This window comes from Poromitra crassiceps (genome assembly GCF_964638095.1).
Source record: "Poromitra crassiceps genome assembly, chromosome: 10".
NCBI lineage: Eukaryota > Metazoa > Chordata > Actinopteri > Beryciformes > Melamphaidae > Poromitra > Poromitra crassiceps.
In genome coordinates, this window is record NC_139631.1 from 8882751 (window position 1) to 8896026 (window position 13276).

The window sequence follows — 13276 nt, forward strand, 5'->3', positions numbered from 1 at the left end:
CACATCGTTCACTGATGCTCGTTATTTGCTCAAGCATATTCCTCACTGCTAGCTTAGATTAGATGTATTTTGAACATGGTGAAAAACAAAAGAAAGATAAATATTAAAAGAAATATAGGCAAGGAAATGCCAAACAAGAATAGTCGTTTGGAATTCACAGCATATACAGCAAATCCTCCATCAATTCACATTTGCATAATCATGCCCCGAAAAGGGATAGGAAGAAGTAAATACTTGTCAAGTCCTACCCCTTGTTTTTTTTTTATATCTATAGGTTTAATATGAATGTAGTATTATTATGTAATAACATGTTACACTATTATAATATTAATATATATGAAAAGTGCATACTCAGATTATTTCCATAATACTATCACATACTATAGTTGTGCCTAATACAACCACAATTGAAGCCAAACATAATTACGGTGTAAAATCCATTCTGTATCTATTCAATATCAAATCTTTAAACTTCAGTTTGAAATGATTAATTGATCTACAATGACATCAATTCCTCACTACAGTTATATATATATACAGTTACAACTTTTGGATACTGTTGGGTAGTAATTTTTTTTTTTTTTTTGCTCTGTACATGATTTGAACCGTTCTGTAGTCAACCAAATCTTTAAATTTGAGTGTTTTAAGTTTGATAAAGTATGGGTTTGTCGGTTCACTATAAGTCGTTTTATTTATAATTCTTATGGCTCTCTTTTGATCTCGCTTAAGATATTTCAGAATTCAAGGAGGTGATTTTGGCAACGCCACTTTGATTACTAATGTAATCCATAATAATGTAGTACAATATAAGTCTTTGAGGTGATACTTTAGGCACACTACCTCACAATTTAGCTTCTTGTCAATGCTGCTTGAAAACATTTATTGAACACATCCTTTTTCACGTTATACAGACATACACTTGAACAGAAATATTTGCGATTTTAATGTGCAAGTACAGAGTACAATACTATTCAGAAGTAATAAAATAATCGGATAACTTACAGAACTGTGCTTCCTGGCACAAAAAGAGAGAGAGAGAGAGAGAGAGACAGTTTCAAAGAGGTGGGAGGATATTCAGCTTTGCTAAAAGCACCACAGTGTCACTATCTGTCACTTGCCCCCGACATCAAAAACATACAAAATAGACACAAAATTACAGACACGTACAATAGTTTTCAAACAGTGTGCAAAGTTGTACAAAAATCCCTTGAATCTGATCCATTCTTGTAATTATGTCATTATTATACCACCTACATTCTGTTCCATGATTGTACATTGATCCATGTTGTTATACAGTCCTGTATGATCGTTTTTTCTTTATCAAACACTGAAATAATAAACACAAACTGAAAACCTCCAGAAAAATCACTTAAGCTTTGGAAATCACTCAGCATTCAATAAAACATCTTTAAGGCCATCGGTTTCTTATATGTGTCACATACATACAAACACAGACTGAAATGAATAAATAAATAGAATGTAAAGTATTTGGGTATTTGTTTCAAGTAAAAACACACAGGTGAGCTGTAGACTTATAGTGGTAACGTTGGGTAATGCAGCCTCATGCTCATGCCATCCCCCCCAGTATACCCTGTGAAAACACCCAGTCAATCGGTTTGTGCTTGACATGGAGCTCAACAGCCACATGACTTTCGTGACGTTTATGAGCCTTAAAACTCATTCAATAAGGATTTTTCTAAAGGTCTGTGGAGAAAATGAACAGGGAGCTTACTTCCAGGTGTCACGAAAAGTCACATGACAGTTGAGCTCTATAGGGATGCACGATATTGGATTTATTTTTTGCTGATATCCAATATGCCGATATTTTCTGACTTGGTGATTGCCGATACCGATATACAATATGTGCCCATTTCTTTCCACCTAACTTCAGAGAACATCAAGTCTCTCCTCAGTCTCCTGTCATGGAATTAAAACGTTATTATACCGACACTTATCATGATGGCCCACTGGCAGATGCAGACATAAATACAATGCTTTTCAAAATGTACATAAGTAAACTACTTCAACTGATATGCCATGCCATTTTTTACATAACATTTTCTTTCCAACAAAACTGTACGATTAATCCCACTTAAATAGGCTTGAATGATGCTCTCCCTGGGTTATCATTAGCGGCATTTAAGCAGCATTTTACCGGCCTGTCATATCGGCAGAAACGTTTGTAATTTATTTATATTTCATTTGAAAGCCTTTATCATCCGATACCGATGACGTGCCGATATCATCGTTCATCCCTAGCTTGACTTGTTGTATAATATCAAACAATCAAATGATCTCTCAGGTTATTGCAGGAAAATAGAGATATGACAACAAAACAAGCGCATACAAATCCCTGTTCTCTGATATCTGATCTCATAGCGACAGGGAGACACGGGGGGAAATGACTGCTGTCTAAGAAGCGTGTGGGAAAAAGCCTGCAGACGGGCGAGATGTGTGACCCTGCAGACGGGCGAGATGTGTGACCCAGAAGAGAACGGGGTCATGAGAGTTTTAGGGGATTAAACTGAAATGCCTGATGATCACCCAATTCAAAGGTGAGCCCAAATGACTGATGGAGATTATAGTGCCAGAGTACATGCAGGACCTTCTGCTCGTTCATCTAACACAGATACTGAGGAACACAAAGACGCCAGTGGCAGGCAACAACACGACTCACACAAAAGTACCGGCATCTGTGAAATGTAAAGACAAAAGAACAATAATAAGAAAATAAAAGTTTATCATATTGGATCAAATAATTAATCAGGTCGAGGAGCCACTATTAACAGGAGAGCATGTGGAAAGCAAAAGAGATGGGTTTAAGCGGATCCACATGACTAGAGCCTGTAGTCACATGACTAGAGCCTGTAGTCACATGAGGCTTTGGAGAGTTGGAGAAAAAGGCAAACATGTAAACTCGCATACGTTTTGTACATAGGTGTGTATGTCTATTCCTCTGCTTGCCTAAAAAAACATGCAACTGTTACTATACTCAGGATGATTTGGTCAGCAATGCTGTGGGATATCCCCCTTCAACTGTTACAATACTCAGGATGATTTGGTCAGCAATGCTGTGGGATATCCCCCTTCAACTGTTACTATACTCAGGATGATTTGGTCAGCAATGCTGTGGGATATCCCCCTTCAACTGTTACTATACTCAGGATGATTTGGTCAGCAATGCTGTGGGATATCCCCCTTCAACTGTTACTATACTCAGGTTCCAGTTCCAAATCCTTTGTTGAATAAAACGTAAAATAAAAACCATCCGCTGAGTATACGTGACTAAAAGGACAGTTTGTCACAAAGAAAGCACCATATTACTTACAAACACACTGGGATTTTTGACAAAATGTAGGAGTCGGTTATATGACTGGCAAGAACGCAAGGAAAACGCTGGTTTGAAATGGATATCTGATGCTAGGAGATAAAGGACAGTAATAAAAAGCTCTCTACATTCCAGTGTTAGAAGAGAAACAAATCAGCGTCAGGACGCGTCAGAGAGGGTGCCTCCTGTCCTGTCCTGTGGTGTGCTTACATGTACATAGGCAGAGCAAGACGTAAGAGACTTGTGGCAGTGCACAGAGTGTCGGGCCAGTCACACGCTGGCAGTGCACAGAGTGTCGGGCCAGTCACACACTGGCAGTGCACAGAGTGTCGGGCCAGTCACACGCTAGAAGGAGTGCCATATAAGAGTAGACCTACAGGAGTAGAGGGCCAAAGTCACACCCACTTCCGAGTTAGGCATACGAACCAAGGGATTCTCCGGCGTGTATTTTTAAGTTTTGATCTGAGTGAAATGTTATATAATCTCTCCTGATTCGAAATACAGCTGAATCATTTGGTTTGAGCGAATACAACTATTTTTATAGGTATTTGACGAAACGTCTATGGAAAAATAAATGGTGGATGGCGGAAGTGGGCGTGAATTTGGCTCTCTATATTACAGTGTACGACCGTGGCCAGGGGCACATCATCTCTTCAGGGGGTACTCCTCGGGGGCTGGGGTGGAGGGGGGGGGGCACATCATCTCTTCAGGGGGTACTCCTCGGGGGCTGGGGTGGAGGGGGGGGGGGCACATCATCTCTTCAGGGGGTACTCCTCGGGGGCTGGGGTGGAGGGGGGGGGGCACATCATCTCTTCAGGGGGTACTCCTCGGGGGCTGGGGTGGAGGGGGGGGGGCACATCATCTCTTCAGGGGGTACTCCTCGGGGGCTGGGGTGGAGGGGGGGGGGCACATCATCTCTTCAGGCGGTACTCCTCGGGGGCTGGGGTGGAGGGGGGGGGGGCACATCATCTCTTTGGGGGGTACTCCTCGGGGGCTGGGGTGGAGGGGGGGGGGGCACATCATCTCTTCAGTGGGTACTCCTCGGGGGCTGGGGTGGAGGGGGGGGGGGCACATCATCTCTTCAGTGGGTACTCCTCAGGGGCTGGGGTGGAGGGGGGGGGGGCACATCATCTCTTTGGGGGGTACTCCTCGGGGGCTGGGGTGGAGGGGGGGGGGGCACATCATCTCTTTGGGGGGTACTCCTCGGGGGCTGGGGTGGAGGGGGGGGGGGCACATCATCTCTTCGGGGGGTACTCCTCGGGGGCTGGGGTGGAGGGGGGGGGGCACATCATCTCTTTGGGGGGTACTCCTCAGGGGCTGGGGTGGAGGGGGGGGGGCACATCATCTCTTTGGGGGGTACTCCTCAGGGGCTGGGGTGGAGGGGGGGGGGCACATCATCTCTTTGGGGGGTACTCCTCAGGGGCTGGGGTGGAGGGGGGGGGGCACATCATCTCTTTGGGGGGTACTCCTCAGGGGCTGGGGTGGAGGGGGGGGGGCACATCATCTCTTTGGGGGGTACTCCTCAGGGGCTGGGGTGGGGGGGGGGGCTCATCATCTCTTCGGGGGGTACGCCTCAGGGGCTGGGGTGGAGGGGGGGGGGCACATCATCTCTTTGGGGGGTACTCCTCGGGGGCTGGGGTGGAGGGGGGGGGCACATCATCTCTTCGGGGGGTACTCCTCGGGGGCTGGGGTGGGGGGGGGGCACATCATCTCTTTGGGGGGTACTCCTCGGGGGCGGTGACGTCGTGGGCTGAGGCGTCCACCTGTCCGTCGGGCTGGACGGGCTGCACTGTCTCTACCAGGCTGCCGCTGGGCAGCACCACGTACCGGGCCGCCATGTCTTTGGGCTGCATCTCCCGCATGCCCTCCTTGCTGTGCCAAATCCCATAGCCAAAATACACAAATAGACCTATAGAGGGGATATGAGATGCTTAGGGTGCACATCATTTCACTAGTGAAGGCAGTGTTGTAGTTCTAGACTCGAGTGCCCAGATTGGGACATTGCTGATTTCAACTTGTGACTCCATCACATTAAAGGAAAACATCACCGAAAATCGATATGTGTGAGATCATGTGCAAAATAAACCAGCCTTGTTTTTTTGGTGAAGTATTCCTTTAAACGCAGGTTATCTTTTCAGTGTTGCCATACATTTGTAGCTACCTGATTATCTGGTTGTATTGGGTAACATTGAGGCCATTTACACCTGGCATTAACATGTGTTTTCTGCCATCAGATTGCAATCAGATTGTGCTTGACCACTTGAAAGTACAGATGTAAACGCCCCCCAAGACACATTGAAGACGGGTTGCAATCTGACCGGCCAAACCACTTCCGGAGGTGGTCAGGGACGCATTGTGCACACATTGAACACAAGTGTAAATGCAATGTGTCCTCTCAATCTGCATACAGCAGTGTAAATGAAATCAGGCTAATGTGGTCAAGCACTATCCGGTTTGCAATCTGATCACAGAAAACACATGTTAGTGCCAGGTGTAAATGGTTTGTGAGAGAGAGCTCAGCCAAAGGCCATGTCAAGTGTGATATTCTATGAGTGTGCAGCTTGTTGACTGGCTGCAGTCACACAGGTGTGTTTCTATGAGTGTGCAGCTTGTTGACTGGCTGCAGTCACACAGGTGTGTTTCTATGAGTGTGCAGCTTGTTGACTGGCTGCAGTCACACAGGTGTGTTTCTATGAGTGTGCAGCTTGTTGACTGGCTGCAGTCACACAGGTGTGTTTCTATGAGTGTGCAGCTTGTTGACTGGCTGCAGTCACACAGGTGTGTTTCTATGAGTGTGCAGCTTGTTGACTGGCTGCAGTCACACAGGTGTGTTTCTATGAGTGTGCAGCTTGTTGACTGGCTGCAGTCACACAGGTGTGTTTCTATGAGTGTGCAGCTTGTTGACTGGCTGCAGTCACACAGGTGTGTTTCTATGAGTGTGCAGCTTGTTGACTGGCTGCAGTCACACAGGTGTGTTTCTATGAGTGTGCAGCTTGTTGACTGGCTGCAGTCACACAGGTGTGTTTCTATGAGTGTGCAGCTTGTTGACTGGCTGCAGTCACACAGGTGTGTTTCAACGCTTTACTGGTCCACTGCAGCTCTATGCTGATGTAGATAATCAGGTTTCCACAGTGATCCCCGTTACTGACAGCTAGGACACTTTTCTCTGTCCCTTTAGGAGAGAGAATGCTTGTTTCACTTGATGGCGTAACTGTAAACAGACTCTCTATTACCAGAAATAAATCACAGACTACTTCTGTTTTGCAACCGCCTAGTACAGGGACGTGCACAGATTTTTGGCATAGGCTACTGCAGATTTCGCTATTGTTTTCATACTGCATACTACATGCTTGGCCAAATGCGTACGTATGTCATGCTAGTACAGTAGGCGATTTCAAACTACTTCCTGAGATAACATTTGTTTCACATGACGTCTGCACTGTGGGGTTGTTTGCCCGTGCGTTTTTGTTAGCTTAGCTAAATGGTTTGTTTGCTTCACAAACATATTTGTTTTGCAGGAACATGTTTGAAAAATTATAGAGAAGAAGAGTGAAGCTTTTTTGGGGCTATGATGTGTTCTGCCTGGGCTCCACTGCCTCCTTACGTGCCTCCTTACGTGCCTCCTTACGTGCCTCCTTACCTATAACGATCCATACGGTGAAGCGGACCCAGGTTAGAGAGCTGAGCTTCAGCATGAGGAATATGTTGATGAGGATGCTGGAACCTGGAATCAATGGGACCAGGGGCACCTAGAAAAGGAGGAAAAAGAACACAGAGAATTTTCATATTTCATCGTATTTATTCTCACCACAATAACTATTTTCCTTCAAATGAATATGTGGCATATGACTGAACAGAATGGTTTAGCTGAGAAACATTTCCTGTGACTGTGCGGTGCTGCCAGAGCAAACACAAGTTATTGACTGATATGAGTCACTGGAACAGCTTTTAGCTTACGAGGAGCACAACACGTCAGAGAGAAAGATAAGAGGCAGCAATACAATTACCATTCCACACAGATGGTCAAATGGTCAAGATGTTTACCTGGAAGGTTTTGGTGTTGGTCTGAGGCTCATGAGCCCATATGAGTGCCAGGCTGAGGAGGAACGCTAAGCTGAAGATCACCAGTAGCATGGTGAAGCTCCAGAGGGGCAGCTGCAGCTGGTGGTTCCCAAACTCCAGCACGGCGCAGAGGGACACGGAGCTCACCATGAGAGCCAGCACGCAGAAGGCCACCACCTCCCCCGGCTCGTTGTCGCCCAGCAGCCGGCTCAGGTAGGGCTCCCAGCGCGCCTTCAGCTGGCCCGCGCCACGCCGCTCCGTCGACTTCTGCCTCTCCACCAGCTGCAGCTTGTCGGAGAACGACTCGTACTCCTTCAGCTCGCCACAGCTGTCCTCCGTGATGGTCTGGGTCGATTCCGAGGGAGCGGGGGACGGCTCTGCGTTGGGGTTGGGAGACGTGGAGGAGGTCCCGGTCCCCTTGATCTTCTCGGGCTGGAAGCGCAGCACGATGATGCTGGCCGCCACAAAGGTGTAGGCCAGCAGAGTGCCGATGGACAGGAACTGGACCAAGGCCTCCAGGTCAAAGATGAGCGCCATGGTGGACATGAGGACACCAAACACCAGGATAGCGTTGACGGGGACTTTGGTGACGGGATTGACCCGCGCAAAGAAGGAGAAGAACAGCCCATCTTCTGCCATGGCGTAAACAATCCGAGGCAGCGAGAAGAGGTTACAGAGCAGCACAGTGTTCATGGCTGGAGATGGGTACAACAAAGAGTCGTTATAATCACAATATATTATAGCTCTCTGCAATGAATACCTCTGCTTACCATACTGTAATAGCACATTTACTTATCCTATACTGAGTATTACAACCTTGTAGATAGATACTATCTATAAGCTGGGGGGCGAAAAAATGACACTCACCACAGATGGAACCGACCGCCACGATAATCCCTGCCCAACTGTAGCCACGGCGGAAGAAAGCGTCGGCCAGAGCTGAGTTGGGGTCCAGCGAGTGCCAGGGCACCATGAGCGTGAGCACTGTGGAGACCAGGATGTAGGCCACTGTTGCCAGACCCAGGGAGATGGCGGTGGCGATGGGAACACCTTTCTGCGGGTTCTTCGCCTCCTCGCTCGAGGACGCGATGACATCAAAGCCCACGAAGGCGTAGAAACACGTGGCCGAGCCGGCCATTATTCCAGAAAAGCCGTAAGGGGCGAAGCCTCCTTCTTTCTCGCTCCAGTTGGCTGGATCAGCCAGGACAAAGCCAAAGACCAGGATGAACGTTATGACGGCCATACTGATCGTAGAGAAGATGTGGTTGAGGTAAGAGGACACTTGAACTCCAAAGGATATGAAGAAAGAGGCAACTACTAGAATCCCTGCGGCGAGCAGGTCGGGGTAATGGGCGAGGAAGGGCACGTGCCACTGCATGATGTGTGTCTCTGTAAAGTTCTGGATGGCGTGGTCGAAAATGGAGTCCAGGTAGCCGCTCCAGGCGCGTGCCACCGCGGCCCCACCAATCATGTTCTCCAGAATCACATTCCAGCCAATGAGAAAGGCCCAGATCTCGCCCACGGAGACGTAGGTGAACATGTAGGCGGATCCTGTTTTGGGAATTCGTGCTCCGAACTCCGCGTAGCAAAAGGCAGCCAGTAAAGAAGCGAAACCTGCGAAAAGGAAGGATATGACGACGGCCGGCCCGGTCATGTCTTTGGCCACGGTGCCGGTCAGGACGTACAGACCGGAGCCCACCATGCCCCCGACCCCCAGCAGAGTCAGGTCCAGGGTGGAGAGGCAGCGCTTCAGCGACGTGGCCATCATGTCTTCCTCCAGCGTCTTGAGGCGGTTCAGCCTCTGACACAGGCGCACCGCCGGGGCACAGCCGGTCGCACACGTTGCCATGGCGACAGAGTTTAGATGCAGCAGCTGGGCGGGACGGTGTTGCTGCAACACTCACACTGGATCCATTCCCCTCCTATTAAGATGCCCTGCAAGACAGAGCACAAGACAGATACTGATCAGTGTCGGAACCAAAACAGGTTTATGTGGTCTGAGTTGTTTAGGCAAGTAGAGCTGTCTGCCGAGTGTGAACAGGGAAATAAGCCTTAGGGCTTTTTTGTGTTTTTATCCTCGGTGATTGTATGTGTGCTGTTTTTGTATTTGTGCCCTGTTTTGTTGACATCACCAAATAAAGTCAATCAATCAATCAATCAATCAGCAAAAATGTAAAAAAACAACCGAAAAAACACATAAAATGCTTCCATACTGCTCACCTGGCGTAATCCAAGTCTCCACAAGCCCTGAGATGCCAAGTTGACTTGAAAAGACATCATTTACACCCTGTTTTTAGCTGAAATATGTGCAGCTGGAAGTGCTCTAATTATTCCTCGAGCACTTGGCTGCAGTGCAGATTTCACCTAAACACAGGGTGTAAATGATGTATATACTGTATATATTATTATACTGTATATACTGTATATATTATTATACAGTTAGTGTACTGTACTGAATGAAGGTTGAAATTATGACATTTTACTTTCATATTTTAGATTCACATTTAGCTGAAAACAAGGCTAGCATATGGCCAGAGCGATAAAGCATCCACGAGCATCGGCACTCAAATCAGCACGCAAATTGACAAAGCCAGATATAGGGCCCGCTTGCGCTGGCCAAAAAGTAATCTGAGTGTGCAGGTAGAGGTTCAGTTTCTCACTCAATATCTTTCAAGGGGATTCAGGGCAGTTGATGGGACTTTGTGGGGGAGCAGGATGGTCTGCCTCAACACTTGGTACATTATCTCTGTATTCTTATTATGTGTATTGCTTTTGCTATCATGAAAAGGTTGATGACCAATAGGCGCCTGAGACCATTTTCAACACTTCCATTCAGTGCAAATGTGAAATGAGTGGACTAAAGTGGAAAGGATCATTCACCTCATGAGTATTTATTTTGTTAATAACCACTAATAGTAAGTGGAAATAGCATTATGACATAATGATTATGTGAAAGGTGTCAGGTGTCAGATGGCACCCTGTCCCATGCTTTTTAGATTTGCCCTTTGCTATCCGGATTCTGGGCCAAAGTATTTGACTGGTACTCTAAGGCCTATCAAATAACCTTTCAACCCGGAGGCGGAACTCGCCATCTTCGGCTGCTCAGAATCCTCACTGCTCCTCCCTACAGCTGTGCAACAGTCCCTGACGCTGGGGACGACTGTCGCCAAGAGACTTATTCTGAAGGAGTGGAAGTCTCCCTCTCCTCCTTCCTTTCAGTTGTGGCTGATAGACATGGTCTCAGTTGTGCGCATGGAGAGACTCGGGTTCCTGAGGACCAACTCACTTGGGAAGTTTTCCACTATTTGGGACCTGTTTCTACTTTGACGTAGTCAGGGGTGACGAGTGACTCGCCCAGATGACCTCTCATGGACCCCTCTCATGTGATCTCATCCCATGCAAAGCATCTCTCATAATAAGCACATGAGCACTACACTGCTGGTAGCCGAGTCGTTACTTTGACAATGTAGTATCTGTTTATCCTTTTTCCTGTGTATGAGCCTGTTTATGTTTTTAATGTTCATGTTCTGTTTTCATCTTCTGAAAACTGTAAAATATAATAATAATAAAAAAGTAAGTGGAAATAATAAAGGTTAAACAGGAGATGCTGGGCTGTTTGATTGTAATAGCAAAAGAACATGGTTAAAAGGGTAGAGCTAAGGTAGAGCTACCTTTGTAACCATGTGCATCTATAGCCCAGCACCCCACAGTCGTGTGCGCAGTTATTTTCTGCCATTAGCAAGATAACTTTACATTTTTCATTTAGCTACTACATGCTACAGCCATATGAGATCAATAAACATAGGTGGGCCTATTAAACATTTGAAAACTTGATTCACAAGGCATGATTGGGTCAATGCTTATATCAAGATGTAGCCTATGTTCTGCACCGCGCCAGTCTGTTTATCACTGATCTTATAGCCTCGATTTGGCAATAGGCCCTTTACAAACCTCCTGCTATTCATCATCCAGTCAGGTCGCGTTACCAAAATACCCTATATAAGGAGCGCTAATGTCCGCAAAGCTGCTTAAACTGCAGTACAATTCAAGACGATATTTAAGTATTTTAATTGTCAGTAATATGACAACGCCTTTTTAATAGTAGCAGGAGGACAAATACAGTCTTCCTCCTCTGGATGCAACATCCGATGCCTGCGCTCGGTGCGCATATGGCGCGACAGGATGCCCCAGATATAATTACATAACGCTTTATTCCCCTCTAGAAATAAAACTAGCGCTGCAAACTGACCAACGTGACCCATATTAGCCTACGCTACATATTCATTCACCACAACTCCCCATATCCGTGATCGGTACCGTCCTACGGCGAAATGAATGCGGTGTTTTAAGGTCTTATTAATAATTTACAACAAAATGGAAAACGGAGGCGGAAAAAAATAGTTTATTCCATTATTTTCATCCCGGAGGTGGCTGGATATGCTGAGCTACACTGCCGTTTTAATTCTAGGAGCCAGAAGGTGTTGAATTTCACCAGCCTTTACCCACCCCCTCGGTTCCATTATTCACCTCAAAAGGAGAAACAATATCAAAAAATATATATATAATATGAATTATGTATTTACCGTTGTTACTCAGTCAGTGCGTCGCTCATCCGTGTTTTCAGGTCCCGGGTCTGAGATGGAACAGAAGGTGCGGCGACCACGACCAACACAGGGATGCACTGGGCTGCTTCTTAAAGACACAGTACCCTTAGCATCCTGTCGGCAGTCAGGTGGATTCCCCGCCCTTCTTATAGCCGAATAGAGTGCTACTCAAACTGCGTTTCGGGGACACGCAGTTTGAGTAGCAAAATGTCATAATATGGAGAATAAGTTCGAATAAGTTCTAATTCACTTGAAAGTAACCTAATAGAAAATGCATAATGGACTATTATAATTTGAGGTTTCACTCTGATTGCTCACTGGTTTATTAATATACAAGTGCATATTATTTTAGCCTGCAAAGTGACCCATTTGGACTGATGGGCAATTTAATGCAGACTGGGAGCCTCCAGTGAATTCTGCAGCCCAATTCTATACAAATCACTGTAGGCCTACTGAAAACATAAATTTACATGGGGTCTGCCCTGAACACACTAGGCTACTACTAATAATAATAAACATCTGGTCCACTCTCTGTGGTGCCTGGCTCTTGATTGGAGGCTGGCAGCATTCACTGTACCCTTTGCAGTTTCATTGCCAGCTCACTGGTGGCTCAGTTCATACAAGTATTACAGCTATTATTACATTATTGCAGTTAATAATAATGTAATAATATAATATTATTATGTAATAATAACAATAATGTAATAATTATTGTTGTTTGCAAAAAGGCTGTTTTTGTAAGATACTACTGTATAATTAGTTGATCAGGGGCTCGAAACATTGATGCCCTGATGTATAATCTTTCCTAACCGATATTTAATAAAGTCAGATGTCAGTTGCACACAACAAAATTTAATTCTAATTGTAATTATGTGGTTACAGTTTTCAAAATCATGGTACTGTAATTGCTTTAGATGATCTCTTGACTATAAAGTGTAGGTCTCTCCAAGAGATTTGATAAGTAGGCTACAAGGCTACTTACTTAGCTACAAACATCCGCTGTTGTGCACACCCTTCGGCACAACAGCTGATGTTTGCTGAGCTGGACCATGGAGCTGGACCTATTTGCTAAGCAAGCAATGCTGGGTGCGTAGTGCTGGGGGCAATGCTAGGTGTTTTCTTCTTCTTCTTCTTCTTCTTCTTCTTCTTCTTCTTCTTCTTCTTCTTCTTCTTCTGTTAAGATGCAGCTAGGCATAGCACCGCCCTCTACAGGAGGGACGGAGGAGATGAGCTCCAACATCTAGCCTACACAGGCCACTAGGGGGTAACAACCACCAGCTCT

General features: G+C 46.1%; 1 protein-coding gene across 1 annotated transcript; it reads right to left on the reverse strand.

Annotated features, from left to right (window-relative positions):
• Window positions 1–5000: 5000 nt before the first annotated feature.
• On the reverse strand, window positions 5001–12050 carry slc7a4 (solute carrier family 7 member 4). Its single transcript, XM_083644252.1, has 5 exons — window positions 11974–12050; window positions 8258–9325; window positions 7373–8085; window positions 6969–7077; window positions 5001–5237 (listed from the first exon to the last, which is right to left on the reverse strand). The coding sequence occupies exons 2-5, from the start codon at window positions 9237–9239 to the stop codon at window positions 5035–5037; spliced, it is 2007 nt and encodes a 668-aa protein (XP_083500378.1). The 5' UTR covers window positions 9240–9325; window positions 11974–12050; the 3' UTR covers window positions 5001–5034.
• Between the last annotated feature and the right edge of the window lie 1226 nt (window positions 12051–13276).